The 16,575-nt window shown below is 44.6% G+C and overlaps 1 protein-coding gene across 3 annotated transcripts in view; it reads left to right on the top strand.

Annotated features, from left to right (window-relative positions):
- The window catches only part of IPO9 (importin 9), a 34,859-nt gene extending 21,725 nt beyond the window's left edge, over positions 1–13,134 (top strand). For 2 of the 3 annotated variants that reach the window (XM_072648214.1, XM_072648216.1), the window contains exons 11-24: positions 273–371; positions 1,416–1,522; positions 1,922–2,061; positions 3,543–3,702; positions 4,185–4,411; positions 6,519–6,667; positions 7,130–7,258; positions 8,101–8,376; positions 8,660–8,826; positions 9,367–9,500; positions 10,253–10,372; positions 11,100–11,201; positions 11,509–11,585; positions 11,988–13,134. In XM_072648214.1, coding sequence (XP_072504315.1) covers positions 273–371; positions 1,416–1,522; positions 1,922–2,061; positions 3,543–3,702; positions 4,185–4,411; positions 6,519–6,667; positions 7,130–7,258; positions 8,101–8,376; positions 8,660–8,826; positions 9,367–9,500; positions 10,253–10,372; positions 11,100–11,201; positions 11,509–11,585; positions 11,988–12,098 — 1,998 coding nt within the window. In that variant the 3' untranslated portion in view covers positions 12,099–13,134. The other variant, XM_072648215.1, reaches the window with a different exon arrangement.
- The last annotated feature ends 3,441 nt before the right edge of the window (positions 13,135–16,575 follow it).

The raw sequence follows: 16,575 nt of genomic DNA, 5'->3' as shown, positions 1-16,575 counted from the left end.
AGATTCATTAGGGGAATTTGTCAAAGAGCAGCAAGTGGTAGTAGCTGTTTACCTTCCTGGTAAACTGGTGTATTCCCAAAAAGCAGTAGTTTTGAATGACAAACATCTTTGATAGGGATCAAACAAAAAACTCTTCAGGCTTAAAGCATTCATATAAGGAAAAATGGGTGGTTTTTTTTTTCCCTTCCATACCTTTTTCCTCCAGTCACTGCTGAGGGAGCATTTGATCCAGGTCACCCCAGTAGAAAATGAAATTTCACACTTTTTTCCAGATTAAAGTGTGGACAGCCAACCCCCAGCAGTTTGTGGAAGATGAAGACGATGATACTTTTTCCTACACTGTCAGAATTGCAGCCCAAGACCTGTTGCTGGTAAAAGATCCAAGGGATACCGGGTGCCCACCCACCATTAATGAAACTGTCATCTCTTTGAGCTTCTGTTTGTCTTTCCTAACACGATCCCACTTGAAGCCCTATTGTTAGGTGCATTTATTACAGTGGTAAAAACCAGAATGCTGCTGTTTCTCTGTGGGCAGGTGACCTGCTTTAAGAATTTTAGTCTTATCGAAGGCTCTTTTCTAACTCCAAGTCTCTGGGCTCTAAATCTATGAGGTACTTCTTTCATAATTCCTTTTAGTGTAGGTTTGAGGCAGCTAGGTATTAGAAGAAATAAATGCTATATCAACATTATTGTAGTTATCTTGATTAGTCAGTAACTGGCATTTTGGCTATCAAAAAGGGAAAAAGAATTTCAGCCTTATGAGAAAATACTGTGTCGAAGAAGAGGGCCTCAAATGAGCAGAGGCTATTGTGACAGAAACAGGGCTTTTTTATCCATTTTTCTGCAAGTATTTACAGTAGTAATCATTTGTTGGTGAACTTAATGAGGAAGGAGCTCCCTTGGGAAGCTGAGTGATGCCATCCAAACACTTGTCTCAGTTCTCCTTGCTACAGGGGTAGTGCTAACACGTACTGCCTGTTGCTGGGGGAGAGATGGGGGTGGCAGAGTGAAAGTGGTCCATCTGTTCTCAGCATCATGTAGCCTTCCTGAGGCACCTTCTATGGAGGAATGACATCTCACAGCACACTCAAGAAGTAGCTTAGTTTTCAGTTCGAAGTTTAGTGTCAGGGCTCCAAAAGTTCAGGGTCTGATCTGGAGCCTTCTAGCCAGTCATCATTGGCAGGTGTTCCACTCCATTTAGCTTAAAGGGACCAGCTCCTTAACAAGTAAGATATGTGAAAATAAGGATAAAATAACATGGCCTTATCCTTACGGGAGTTTGGTAATATAGCATTTTCCAATGATAATCACTGACCTCGAGACTGGAGGACAACATTCTTACTCATGCAATGAACCATCAGACTAGGATTCATGTATACAAGCAGATTTTTTAAGAGCCTATTCCTCCTTCCTAGGCTGTGGCCACTGATTTCCAGAATGAGAGTGCAACGGCCCTAGCTGCTGCTGCCACTCGGCATTTACAAGAAGCTGAGCAAACCCAGAGCAGTGGCACTGAGCACTGGTAAGGAAGACATGACAGAGGCTGGGTCTTGAGTGAGGACTGTGGCAGCAGCCACAACTAGTGGTGCCAGTACCCAGTCAGACAGATGCTGTCTTTGGTCATCCATTCTAAATCTTCTCTTCCCAGACCAATGGATTAAGCTACTCTTTTAACTCTCTCACTTCATTGGCTTAAGGAACCCAATCTACATCTTGCTTGCATTGTTTTTCCTTGAGTCATTTTGGATATAAAGCCTGTCCTGGGTAAAGATAGAGGTAGTGAAGACTAACAAGGAAGACCCCCTAGCCAGTTGAGTTCTGTTTGGGCTGTCTTGCCAGACAGATCTGCAGTTCTTAGTGGTCAGCTTGAGATGATCATGTTTGTTTGGCTATATGGGCCCTACTGTATTATCCTTTGCAGGTGGAAGATCCATGAAGCTTGTATGCTGGCTCTGGGCTCTGTGAAGTCTATCATTACGGACAGCGTGAAAAATGGCAGGGTCCACTTCGACATGCACGGGTTCCTAACCAGCGTCATCCTTGCAGACCTCAATCTCTCAGGTGTGTTCTAGCATAATGCCCAGTCTGCTGAACTTGTTTACATTTTTTTTGGAGTAGTTAGAGCAGGTCTTATCCTTCCACTCTGAACCTGAGTCAGGACCTCCCAAACATTGGCCCTGAAAATTTTGCTCTGGCTTTATCTGCCAAGAAAATAGTGTTGCTACATTCAAATTTCCACCCAACTGTTCTTATTTTCTCCTGAGGTAGCCACATCAATGTTCTTTTGGTCCCAGTTGTCCTTGGCATCTGAATGGACTTTGATTCTGCTTGTTACCAACCTCATCTTTGCTCCTCATCTGATTAGATTCAGAACACCCCCAGGGATTCCGTGTCAGGCTCATTCTCCCTCTACTGCATTTTTTCAAGCTTTTATTCTCAATCAAGTAGCCAAGTGAATATAATTTTCAGTTCTCACCTTGGAAATTTCTTGCCTATAAAAATAGCCCCTGTTCTGTTTGTATGAATTCTCAGTCGCACTCTATGATTCATTGTTTTTGCCGTACTTTATTCCTTTTTCTGTGCTATATGCCCTGCTTCCATTCTGTTTTGTTTTCATCCCTTCCTCTCATGGAGTAGGGTGATTTTCTTTTATCCCATTTTCAACCCATACGTTTGACTAACATTCAGACCTAGATGTTCCTATGTTACTTTTCATTCTAATTTTGAACGTCAATCCAGTTTCTCCCTGGTATTTGTAGTAACTTCAACCAATTAAGACTATCCCTGCTCTTCACTCTTCTCTGGCAAACCCTAATATCAGTTTCATAGAGAATACCATCTACCAGTTATGGCATTTATCTAAGACAATATGTGAGCTAGTTATTTGTATGCATGTCTTATGTATCCTGACATATTTGTATTTCCCATAGTTCCTAGCACAGAGCCTTGCAGTAGATGGTCAAAAAGTATGATTGGATGTATGAATATACATTTTGAAACATATTTCCAAATCAACCTATGCCTTATATAAAGCCTTTGTCTAACAAGCAAACTTGAACATTTTGAGGGATCTGAGAAGATGGGTACTAGAGTTTTACCTGTTCCCCCTGAAAAAGTAGAGCCTTTCCAGAATTAGTTTTTCCACATTGTGTGTCTTTTCATTGGATTGTGAGCTCCTTGAGGGCAGAGACTGTCTTTTGGCTCTTTTCATGTGCCCAGCACTAAGCACAGTACAGGCACTTAATCAGTGCTAATCAGCTGCCTGACTTCAGTACTTTGATTATAACCATGAGATGGTGGTCCATTAGTAAAATAAGAACAGCCATGAGCCAGTATGTAGATGGTAACAAGTAAGGTGTGGAGAAGGAACTTTCTGTCATTTGTTGTACAGGGTGAGATTTCTTTTCTTTCATCTCTAAGATCTTTCTTCTTTTTTTAGTTAGTTTGCATGTGTCTTATAGAATCCAATTCAAGTTGACTTCAAATTGGGCTCATGGCAGGAAGTAAGAGGCCTCACTGCTTTGTCTTTGTCTCTCCCTTAGTCTCTCCTTTTCTGTTGGGCCGGGCTCTCTGGGCTGCAAGTCGATTCACTGTTGCCATGTCCCCTGAGCTGATCCAACAGTTCCTACAGGCAACTGTGAGTGGTTTGCATGAGACCCAGCCCCCATCAGTGCGGATTTCTGCCGTCAGAGCCATCTGGGGGTGAGTGACCTGAACACTTCCAATCTGTGAGTGAGGGGTGTGATTTGGGGAAATAGTGCCAAAGCAAAGCATCCTTTGATTTGTTTTAGCTGGAAACAGAACCACTTATAGGTGCTGGAAGATCTTAAGAAAAAACTGACAAGATCAAGAAGGAAAGGACTATTAGTTGCTTTTAGCAAGATAGGTGAACAGGCAGTTCTGGTGGTTGAATCTAAAAGATCCTTCTCCCTTCATCTTTCATTCCCTTGGAATCTCCCACACAGCCTGAGATGCTTAAAGCAATAAGAGGATGCTTCTTTGTCCCAGTTTTACCTCAGTGTTTTTCATAGTAGATGAGATGCACAAGAAAAACAAAGCACAAACAAGTTCACAGCTGTCTTAGTGATTACAAGCTACTCCTCTGAGTGATGGAATCATGGGAGTAAGGAGTGTTCACTGAATTGGCTTGTGGTTGACCCTAACTCATCTGTCTCTCTGTTTAGTTATTGTGACCAGCTGAAGGTCTCAGAGAGCACCCACGTGTTGAGACCCTTTCTTCCCAGCGTTCTGGATGGTTTGATTCATCTGGCAGCACAGTTCAGCTCAGAAGTCCTCAATTTGGTGATGGAGACACTGTGCATCGTATGCACAGTAGACCCAGACTTCACAGCCAGTGTGGAAAACAAAATCTGTCCATTCACCATCGCCATTTTTCTAAAATACAGCAATGGTAGGTTTCTACCTACACCTACAGGAGGCAGAAAGATGAGTTGACTGGGGGGGTACCAAATGTGTTTGAAAGGAGAAAAGGTTAGGAACAAGTAAACTCCAGGGCAGATTTCATTTCATCCCTTTGGGAGTTGAAGGACCAGCCATTATAAATAAGTACATTTTATATGAGGTGAGGGCCATACCCCATCTGTCTTCAGAGTAAACATTTCAAAAAATGATAAAGCCAAGCCTTGCACCAGCTGTCCAGTGTCCCTGGCCTGAGGAACTCTGATGGTGCTGGACAGGTACCAGGATTGAATCATAGAGGCCAACCTGAGCCATTAGAGGTTCACTAGTGTGTAAATGACACAGTGAGTGAGGAAGAGCTGCCTCCTTCACAAGATCACTGGCCCCATTTGTGTGCAACTTGGACCTGATTCACAGCTGCCTCCTTGTCCTGGGTCTCTTCTAAAACTCTTAAGAATCAGTCCAGGACCCTCGCCAGCTCTTCCTCTCGTCCTCTTGAGACTCCTCTGGGCTAAATATGCCTGCTTTCCTTCAGCTTCCTCATGTGACGGGCTTTGGAGTCTCTTCACCTTTTTGGTCTCCATCATCTGAAGGGCTTCCACTTGTTCATGGCCAGAGCTCACCCCGGTACTCCTGTTACGGCCCAACCAGCACAGAGTCATTGGGGCAATCGCCTTTCTTCTGGGCATCACAGTAGCTTCTTTTTTATTTGTTAGTGATGTTGCTCAGGAGGTAGAGCACTGGGCCTGCATTCCAGAAGACTTGAGTTCAAATGTGGCCTCAGACGCTTACAACCTATGTGACTTTGAGCAAGGTACTTCACCTGTCTGCGTTGGTTTCCTCAACTGTCAAGTGGAGATAATAACAGCACCTACCTCCCAGGGCAGTTGTAAAGATCAGTGAGATAATATTTGCAAAGCGCTCAGCATGGTGCCTGGCACATAGTAGGTGTTGAATTGTTTTTTCCTTTGCCCTCTCCTGGCAGCCACGTTCTTCTGCTAAATACATAGAGCTTGTGTTCAACTAAAATTCCTCAGTCTTTTTGAATGAACTTCTACTGGACCAACCCTCCTGTGCTTTTTTTTTTTTAACCATTTAACCAGGTTCAGGAGTTTAAATATATCCTTACAAAATTTTATCTTCAACTCAGTGCATCATCCTAGCTTTAAGAGTCTTTTTGGTATCCCAAATTTGTCATCCGACCTATTAGGGGTCCTTCCACAAATTCAGTAAGTAAGCCTTTATTTTAAATGCTTAGTAGACCAGGGCTAAAGGCAGACTCCAACCATTGCCAAAGGTTAACAGCAGTCTAGTGCTTTGGGGATTCATTTATTCAACAAACTGCAAATTCTAACTCTACTAGTGACTAATCACATGTCTACACCTTGACCCTGGTGACATCATTGGAAGTTTGTTAAATATCCTTGTTAGAACATAGATACATAAATCTCTGACATTTTTCTGATCAATGAATTTTTGTAATTCAGTAAAAGCTTCTTTTAAAATGTAGCCTTCAGATTTGTTTTAGAGGAATGGATTGCAATATCACCTGTGAGAATATTCTTTGTGTCTGGGTGAAACAATTTAAGATGAAATTCAACTCCATAGAAGTCTTTTCTTTCAGTAGGCTTTGCTTATTATCCTGGGAATAGTACCTGGGCTGTTTTTCTGTTCTTCATCATTGTGTACGTCTCTTCCTCAAACATAAGCATTTAGGGGAATATCTTATGTCTCAAGCTTTTAATACCTTCTTGTTCTCTTACTTGGTGTGGAGCATTTAGTTTTAAGATCTAGCTTTGGCCATTCTTCCTGTCAAACACACAGTAATCCGGTCTAGACTTCATAAGAAGAAAGGGGCAAGGGTTGCCTTGTGGAAAAGTGCAGAATTTAATTTTAGTATGACTATTAGTCTATACTCTAAACAGATTATAGTGTGGTTTTGGGAAACAGCACTCATACTTTTAAGTTATTCCTTTGGCCTCATTGGGGCTCATAGTGATAAATAGAATCCAGTACCATGGGGGATAGAGACAGGCATTACATGACTGAAACAGGTAGGCCTAGACCTCTAGGGAGACATATTGGTTTTTTCACTCCAGATCCCGTTGTTGCCTCATTGGCTCAGGATATCTTCAAGGAACTGGCCCAGATAGAGGCTTGTCAGGGTCCCATGCAGATGAGATTGATCCCAACTCTGGTCAGCATTATGCAGGCACCTGCTGACAAGATCCCTGCTGGACTGTGTGCGGTAAGTAACAGGAACCCATGAGAATCTGAAAATCTTACCATAGTCTTCTGTCCTAACCTATAAGATGTCAACAAAGAGAAGATTTTCTGACCTGAGAGATGTTCGTGGAATGAAAATACAACTTCCTGGACACAGGCCCCACGAGGACAGTAAACAGCACTTGATAGCTTTTTTAGACTCTCATCTTACAGAGGTGCCCTCCCTTAATTGCACATAAAGCTGCCCATGTATCGGGGTCACTTAGCTTGCCACCAGGCTGTTTCATCCATCTCAGCGTTCAGAAAAGTGCTTGTTGTTTGGATGTGGAGTGGGAGCCTCCATACTCTCTATGTAGCTTTTTCTGCAAGAGCAGGATTATTCTGCCTACTCTGCTATCTGCTTCACTACCATCTGGAAAGAACCCCGGTCTGTGAATCTCCCAAGAAGAAGTAGCTTTGACTGCCTTTCTTTTCTTCTCCTCAGACAGCCATTGATATTCTGACCACAGTGGTTCGAAATACAAAGCCTCCTCTCTCCCAGTTACTCATCTGCCAGGCGTTCCCTGCTGTTGCACAGTGTACCCTAAACACAGACGATAATGCCACCATGCAGGTATCAGAACACTGGTTGGAAAAGGGGGAGGTGAACAGCTTCCCTGGCCTACATCCTTGTAGTGGGCTAAGAATCCTGGAGGGGTTCCATTTTGGGGTCCTGATGTCATGGGAGTTGCTCAGTAATAGAAGATGCCAGGGCTCAACACTTGTGGATGTTACATCATTTGAGGATGGTGGGTTTCTGCTGCCAGCTAGAAGTGTCTCAGGACACTTGGGAAAGTCTCTAGAATGAAAATCTGCAAGGTCTGGCTGATAGATCTCTAGAGAAGGAAGTAAAATGCCTGGAGTCTTTTCTTGCCTCAACCTCTAACCCTCTGGCTAGTGCACTTTGGTTAACTTAAAAATCACTGAGCAGAAGTGCCATGAGAAAAAACAACGCACAATTCCATAGGGTTTCAGACACTGTAGCAGCCCCTGGTTATTGCTTTTTCTGGCATATGACCCATCAATGGGACATGTGGTCTCTATTGTTTTTCTAGGAATGATGATGAATTTCCATCGAACCATTTGCACCTTTGCCTGTCTCTTCTACCACTGCCCCATCCCCACCCTTAATCCCATGTGATCCCAAGGGTTATTTCAGAGAATTGGATGTATTTTAGCACTTCAAGATGGAAAAACCCTTGTTTACATTTAGATCATGTTCTCAACTACTGAACTAACCAGCCCCAGATAGCACCCCTAATATAGACCAAATCCTATTTGAGCTTATCTGCCTCAAAATAATAATGCTTCATGAAGTTGGTAGCAAAGTTCAAGAGAGTGGCATTTCTGTTCATGCACCCCATGAACCCCAGGCATCTTCCTTAGCTTCTCACTTGTGTTTTGTCCTCTGCCCAGAATGGTGGTGAGTGCCTTCGGGCCTACGTGTCGGTGGCCTTGGAGCAAATTGCACAGTGGCATGATGAGCAGGGTCACAATGGTCTGTGGTATGTGATGCAAGTGGTGAGCCAGCTCCTTGACCCCCGAACCTCTGAGTTCACTGCTGCCTTTGTTGGCCGCCTAGTCTCCACCCTCATTTCCAAGGCAGGGAGGGAGCTGGGTGAGAATCTGGACCAGATCCTTCGTGCCATCCTCAGCAAGATGCAACAGGCAGAAACACTCAGTGTCATGCAGGTGAGAGGACAGTGGGGAACCTCAACTGGATAAAACTTAGGGTGGAAAAGTGATGGGACATTCACCCACTGGGTTTGAAGAGATAGGATTTCGTGTGTTGACTTGAGTTTTCCCATTGCCTCCCTCCCCTGCCATCCCAATATATTGATACCACCTCCTTTTTTCCATGCCTCAGGGATTGAACCTTTAGTCCATATAACCAAATACCTGTTTTATCTTAGTCGACATTATCCTTGATGCTTTTGAGGACCTTAAGCAAGTATTTGTCCTGTGTTTTCTTTAGTCTCTGATCATGGTCTTTGCTCACCTGGTACACACTCAGCTGGAGCCCCTCTTGGAATTTCTGTGCAGTCTCCCAGGACCAACTGGTAAACCTGCCCTAGAGTTTGTTATGGCTGAGTGGACAAGCCGGCAGCACTTGTTCTATGGACAATATGAAAGCAAAGTCAGGTGGGACCCCTGCTTATATATTTCATCTTCTCTTTCTCAACATGTCACTCTACCCCCACATTCCTACTCTAACTCTCTTTATTCCAATTAAATACATCACAATACTCCTGTACTCTCTCATTTCACCTCTTATTTCCTATTATTCTGTATTCTTCTGAACAGCTGCCATCTTCAGATACCTCAGGACAATTCCTGGCTTATGTTATGCCAGGGAGACTGTCTTAAGGTGGCTTTTCAAGGAGGCGCCAGATTTCCTCTGGCCAAGTCAGCAAATATTTTCTTCCTTATTGTTTTTACCTCCACCTCCAACCATTTTAACTCTCTACCTTTGCCTACCTCTCTGCAGAAGAAAAGGTTCTCATTAAGCCAACTTCTAGAAATCTAGATCCCATTTTCAGCTCTGACAAAGGGAGTCAATACTTCTAAAATTCATGGTACAGGATATCATTGACTCAGAAGAGAATCAATAGAAACTACTTGTCTCTTGGAGTGGAACTATTGGCTAGGTGACTGTAAATGGGTTTTCCTCTGTCCTCCCAGCTCTGTGGCCCTATGCAAGCTGCTGCAGCACGGCATCAATGCAGATGACAAGCGCCTGCAGGACATCAGGGTAAAGGGAGAGGAGATCTTCAACATGGATGAAGGCATCCGTACTCGTTCTAAGGCAGCCAAAAGTGAGTGGATCATGATGAACCCCAATGAATAAGACTTCCCCTTTGGAACGCAGGTCCCTCTTTACTAATGTAGGTGTGTGAAAGTTAGGATGCAGGGTGTAATCTTGAGCCAGTCTCTTCACCTTTTGGGGCCATAATTTCTCTGTAAAAGAGGATGAATAACATTGGCTGCTCTGTGATATCCCTAGCCTTCCTGCTCACCCTTTTTAGCGTACTTGACCTGGGAATCTGTCTGCACCATTTCCTGAAGCTGTTTTGTGCTTTGGAAGTCTGTCTTCACTTTGGGCTAGAATTCTGACTTGTGTCCAGCCTAAGTCTTCAGAGCCATCAGTCTCTAAGTCCAAGGTCTAAAGATCATTTTCATGCTCTTTGACCTTAGAGTCAGAATGATTTCAGTATTTCTCAGATCTGGATCCTAGAAACCAGAACCCAAGTCCTCTACATAGTTGTTTGGGGGTGACAATAAACGAGGTATCTAGAGCTCCCCTTAAGCTCGGTGCTGAGGTGCCCTCCACAGCTCCTTCTGGATGACTGTGAGTACTCGGCTGTTCTCTTGGACTGTGGGTGTTAAGACTACAGAAGGCATGGGCAGCAGCTATGGGATAACCAGTGCTCCGTGCAGATATCTCCAGATGGAAAGAGGGGACTGCTCCCACCCACATGCACTCACTATGGCAGTCTTCTGTTTTTTCTAGACTTGTTTCAAATACCAACAAGGATCACACTTCTGTATCTTTCTTCTTCCTTCTCAGACCCTGAACGCTGGACAAACATTCCTTTACTAGTCAAGATCTTAAAGCTGATCATCAATGAGCTCTCCAACGTCATGGAAGCAAATGCCTCTCGCCAGACACCAGCGGAATGGAGTCAAGGTGATGAACCTTATCCAGTTATACCGAGCTTGTATTTGCCTGCCACTGCACGTAGGTGGCCCACTGCACTGGACCTGGAGCTTAGAAATGGCCTTAGGCAGTTACTAGCTCTGTAACCCTGGCAAGTCACTTGACCTCTGTTTGCCTTGGTCTCCTCATCCAAAAATGAGGAGAACTACAATGAGGCTCAGATGAGATATTTGTAAAGTGTCCTGAATACCTTAGAACACTATGCACATGTTACTATTAATTGCAACAGCATGTTTTCCATGATTCATGGTTTATCAAAGAAGTTAAAGTCCAGGGGCTTTGAATAGTGAAGGCAATTGAGAACTTTAAGAAGTACTCTTAAATTTACTCTGCCCCAATCATTAAAACACTTTTGTGATCTCACTTCTAAATCCTTGAACAAATTTGGGGTGATAAGAAGTAGACCCTTCGGGGGTGGGGGGTGTCTGTGTCTGTGTGTCTGTCTGTGTCTTCCTAAGATCTTTTCCTATGTTTTTCTCTTGCTTCTGTTGGGTGGCGGTGGGGAAGGAGCATCAGGCCTGGCTTTTTCCTCTAATGAGGGAAAGGATTAGAAAATTGAGCATCCTACCAGGCTTAGCAAGAGCTGGTTTCTAGGCTCAGGATCCAAGTTCCAGGCCTGCTGGGCATTTTCCTCTGCGCCACCTGCTCAAGATTTAGACTGATGACAATTTCCCATCTGCCTTTCTGTTCCAAACAGATGATTCTAATGATATGTGGGAAGACCAGGAGGAAGAGGAAGAGGAAGATGAAGGCTTAGCTGGGCAACTCCTGTCTGACATTCTTGCCACAAACAAATACGGTAGGCTGCTGAGGAAGGGAGCAAATAAGGGACTTGGATCAGAAAACATTTTCTTTCAACATGAATTAGGATGGGGGGTTGGGGGAGTGGGGTTTAACCCTGAAAACCCTTGTACTCTTGCCACATCTAACCAAACCCTGCTTATCCCAGAAGAAATTGGCGTGTGAAAGTCAAGTTCCTAAGTCATCCCTCCATTATTCACTCCGTATCTCGAGCTCCAGCAGAGTCCTGGGTTCTTGGGTCCTGTTGGTCACGTGTCTCTGCATACCTCCCTCTTCTTGATCCCACCTTGGCTCTTGTCTGACAGATGAGGATTACTATGAAGACGATGAAGAGGACGATCCCGATGCCCTGAAGGACCCCCTCTATCAGGTTGATTTACAGGTGAGATTGTCTAGGAGCAGAGTACTGCCCCAAGGCTGGTGAGACCAGATCCACCATCTCCTTCTCAGGAGAGCTCTGACTTGGCCTAGATCCTAAAATAGCAGCTCTGCAGCATCCCTGCTCTGCCCCAGCCCAGTTCATTCAACTCCTTGAAGCTGATAAGAAACAGGCTGCATGTGAAAGCCACCTCCCTGGGAGGGCCCTGAGTGAGCTGGTGTCCTTTGGAACTCGAGCATGCCAAGTGCCTGCCTATTTCCCCCCAGTAGCAGGGCCCCCAGTAGCCACCCACCCTTCCCATTGCCCTACTGCATGCCCTTCTCTCAGCTCACTGCCCTCCTGGCAGACCCACCCTCACAACATTGACTGTTCTTTACATAGCCCCTCTGCTTTTTCCCCACCCAGGCCTATCTGACTGACTTCCTGTGCCAGTTTGCCCAACAACCCTGCTACGTGATGTTCTCAGGCCACCTTAACGACAACGAAAGGAGGGTGCTCCAGGCGATCGGCATCTAAGCTTCTGCCAGTCCAGCCTCACACTGTCCTGTAGCTCTCACTGATGTCAACTTGCACCTTTCTCCTATTCTGGAGCTGCCTCCTGGCCTCTGGCCCCTCCCTGAGCAACACACACTGACTGAAGCACAGACTGGGCTCACCAAAGCTGTCATCAGAGGGATGTTGGATCGAAGGATTTGGGGCATTCCCTCCTGAGGACATTCTAGCACACAAGAAACCATCCGCCACCTGCCTCTGCCCCAGACAGACGCAGGGCTATTTTCAGAGCTCTTGGCAGGACAGCCCTGAAACATCATTGGCCAGAAGAGTCAAGGGTTTCTGTGTTGATGGATTATTTTTCTCCTTCTCTGGAGAATCAAAAGGCATGGTCATTCATGTCCCACAAACTGACCTTCTTACTACCCTGACTTTCATAGGACAACAGGCATGTTTGGATAAGAATTCCATTTTGTCACCAGCCTTGTACCCCTGACTCCCTAGGTTCTGGTTGGATATGAAGAGCAAGTGGATTCCTGGTTGTCTCCAGTGACCCTTCCTCCTCTGCCTTTTACCCCCAGCAGCCTCCAAAGTCTTTTCACTAAAACTTATCAGTTGAGAAAAATCATCCTCACATTTTTGCTGTACTGCATGAAACAACAAAACCCTCAGACTGCCTTCTCACACATAACGCACACAGTAAACATGACAGAAGGCAGTTTAGGTTTCATTTTTAAGAAAAATACACAAGGATTTTTTTGACCCACCACCCTGAAAGTGTATTTAATTTGTTTCCCATATACACACACACACACACACACACATCTGTATGAGCCAGTCTGACATGAATTTCCCTTCTTCCTCTCCACCCTCACCCACCCCACCCCCAGTGTCCTCAGAAATGGTTGAGTTGTAGCCCACAAATTAGCGATGTGTATTTTTCTAGGACAGTAACCTTTACAAATGAATTTACTCCATATGGTATAAGGTGCCTCCCCAAGCACCTCTTTGCCTTTAATTCCCTTTGGGGGGAAAGTAAAAATAAAGAGATAAAAAAGGACTTAGGTGGAATCCAGTCTGATAAGAGCTGTAAGAGTAAAGCCACATGGGGCCTCATCACCACTATGGCTTCCACCCCAGGCCAGACTCATTGCCATGGTGCCCAGCCCTTGTAGGCACAAGCACAGGGTTGGTGGGAAGGAGGGTAGCCACCCTGACCCCTATGGTACTGTCTTCTCTACTTAGACTTTCTTACTGCTCTCCCTATTACTTTCTTTCCCTTCACCACCCCACTATCCTTTTCACCACTGCCACTTCCATGCCCAAAGGATTTTTAGCTGTGGCCCTAACAACCCTTGTGTGTGGTGGCTAATCTTCAGCTCTATGCTTTTGAGAGGACCCACAGCTTCCTGGGCTGGCTCAGGGAAGCAGTTGGTTGGCATGGAATCATTACAGATGGGGTCAGTTTAATTGGGATTCTCATTCTTTTTTTTTCTTTTTTGGCCCTGCAAGATTGAAAGTAAAGGATTTGTTCTGGTGTCTGCAGTGGGGACCTGGGCAAGACAGGTAAATCAGAAGAGTTCAGGGCTTATGCTCTTGCCTAGGTAATTGCTACCCGTCTTGCAACTGCTGCCAAAGCTTTGGGGAATAGAAGAGGTTGGATTAGGTAGGCTTAGATCCTTTCCATCACTAAGATTCTGTCATTTCTCTGAAAACTAAGGAAGAGTAGGGTGCAGTTGGCTTTGGGGATGCAAGATGGTGAGCACTTGTGGCCAGTACTTCCTTCTGCCACTAGGTGTCTCTGTGACTACCCCAAATGTGAGGAACTTGTGAAGTCAAGGTGTAATTGGTGCCAATCAAAGTGACAGGGCCATCTCCTGGCCCATCACTTGGCTCACTGACAGCTGAGACACACATCCCGTGGGATGCATATTCCCATATGGAGTAAGGTGCCATTGAAAAGAGTGGTGAATGTGGAATCAAAGGATGTGGGTTTGAATCCTTCCTCTGCCATTAACTGGATTTCTTTGAGGGAATCACTTAATTCTTCTAGACCTTGGCTTCCTCATCTATGAAATGGGAAAAGTGAACCTGATCCCCTGCAGCTGTATTTTTCTGATCATAAGTCTGCTTCTGATAGGGGAGGCAGAAACACTCTCTCTTGGGCTCTTGGAAATTTGGCCTCAGTGGCATGTCTGGGCTTTCATCCTTTAGAATAATGTCAAACTCAAATAGAACTAGAGGCCACTAAAACCAACATGAGCATCCTAGCAGGTCCCCATAGTGACTTAGAAAGCCACATATTAACATCAACTATGATTGTATTTTTAATTTGTCAAACATTTCCCAGTTGTATTTTAATCTAGGGGAGCGGCGGTACGATGTTTGACATCCCTGCTTTATAGCATCCCCATAAATCCCAAATTCTCTTTCCCAGGTAGGGACCAGTCTGTAAGTGTCCTTCATACCTCTGTCAAAAATAGGAAGTAACAGTCTCAAGCACTAAAAACCCAATATTTGTAAGGCCCCATGCTAGCTACTGAATAGAGAAAATCAGCTGCTGCCTTTGAGGCATTTACAGTCTAAATACAGAGACAGAATACAGAGTTAAAATAATGTCAGTACTGGTAAGATGTATGATCATTCAAAAGAAGGAATAATCACCTTGAGCTGAGGTGGTCCAGAAAGATTTAAGGATGGGGGGGGGGGGGGCGGTATTGAAGAGGACATTCTAAGCAGAAGCTATGACTGTTTGAGAATAAAAGTCAATTTTGGCTTGTATGACTCAATTGTGGGAAATTTTGGATGTCAGGCCAACTAGCTCCCATGAATTTTGAGTGGTGATCAGAACTGCTATAGAGAATGAATGAGGATGCAGGCTATATTGACTCAGGGACAGTCAAGGCTAGAAATGGAATGCGATAGTGGTCTAGAAATGAGATGCTGGACTAAATATAGTGGTGACATTCAGAATATGGAGGATAAGAATATTGTGAATTGGCAGAATCATAAAGTTAGAAGTTGAAAGGAAACTGAGAGGATATGTAGTCCCATTTTACAAATTCCCAATTAGGAGCATCAGGCAGGCCTAGTGCAGGAGCAGGAGTGTGCTATATAAGAGTCTTGGGGTCTGTTCCTCCCCAGCAAGTGGTCTCATGGGACCTCTGGGTTCATTACTAAAAGCACATGCGTTCTAAATGTACTCATGAACAAATAACACATCTGATTTGAGATGGATTTCAAGCCATTCCAACTGTCTTGTTTGTACGTAGTTCTTTGAACCTTATTTCCACCTAAGAGACTGAGCTCCTTGTATTTCTTTGTCTCCTCAGCCTTAGCACTGGGCCTGGCACATATTAGGTACTTACTACTATGGTAAGATGGTTATTGATTTTACTTCAAGAAACCAGGTTATTATGACCAGTGACTTCATGGAGGAGCTGTTCAGTTTTTAGGGAGAAAGTTTTTTCAGGCACATAATTCAGACACTGGCCTACCTGTACTTTCTGGATTTAGATAATTAGAAAGGTGTAGATTCCAGTGCCAAAAGCTAGAATCCCACTAACCTGGTCTCCACCCTGCTTCTGGGGTAAGACCTTTTTGGTAGTTAGTGAAGCCTGTCATTAGTCGTTATTCCAGCTTCGTCAGTGTTTTAAGGACAATCTCCCTCTCCTTGGTGGAAGAGAAAACTGCTGGCTAAATCCCCCTTCTAATCTCCCTACCAATACAGATGCAGAAAAAAAAGGAAAGAGGATTGGCCTTCTGGAAAAATAACAACCTCCTCTTCGTAGAAAGTGTTTAAAAGGACTGAAGATTGGCCCGTCCCCTGGGTCGGAATAGATGAGATTCCTGCATTCCGTAAGAGCCGGTACTTAAAAGATTGTCCACAGTGATAAGCACCGAGTTGCCTGGGCTTTCCAAGGAAGCTGGTCTTAACTGTCTAGCTGCCGAGGCTAGTCACTTCCAGCTCTGAGATTCTTTGATGCTTGACTCATGGGTCAGGTCATAGGACTTTAAAAAAAAAAGAGGCAAGAAATGATAGGGAAACGGAAGAATTTCTAAATAGAGCAGGCCTGGAGCTCCTGGAAGGTATTCTGACGTCGCTAGATCCAGGGCTTAGTGCTGAAGGCTTATTTGTTAGGCCTGCTCTCCTCTGGGGATTAGTTCCAACTGTATAATCAGCTTCCCCACATACGGTGGCTGCTACTAGATCAGAACTCACAGATGTTGGCGACCAGAGAATCATAGATTCAGAGCTGAAGGGGCAGTAAAGGCTAATACAACCTACTCATTTAGTTTTCTCATAAGAGAAAAGTAAGACCCTGACAGATCCCGTTGACTTGCCCAAGGTCATACTGGCAGGGTATGCAACCTCTCCCTCCCCCTCAACTTTCCCATGAGGCCAAGTCTCTAGCACCGAGTCCTCCCAGTAATCCTTTCTATGCCCTCTCTTTGTGCCCCCACACCCAAACCTCCAACTGTCACCTCTAAGCTAGCCCAG

This window comes from Notamacropus eugenii, chromosome 2, assembly GCF_028372415.1.
Source record: "Notamacropus eugenii isolate mMacEug1 chromosome 2, mMacEug1.pri_v2, whole genome shotgun sequence".
NCBI lineage: Eukaryota > Metazoa > Chordata > Mammalia > Diprotodontia > Macropodidae > Notamacropus > Notamacropus eugenii.
Note: the sequence above shows the minus strand (reverse complement) of the source record. Positions and strands in the feature narration are given on the sequence as shown.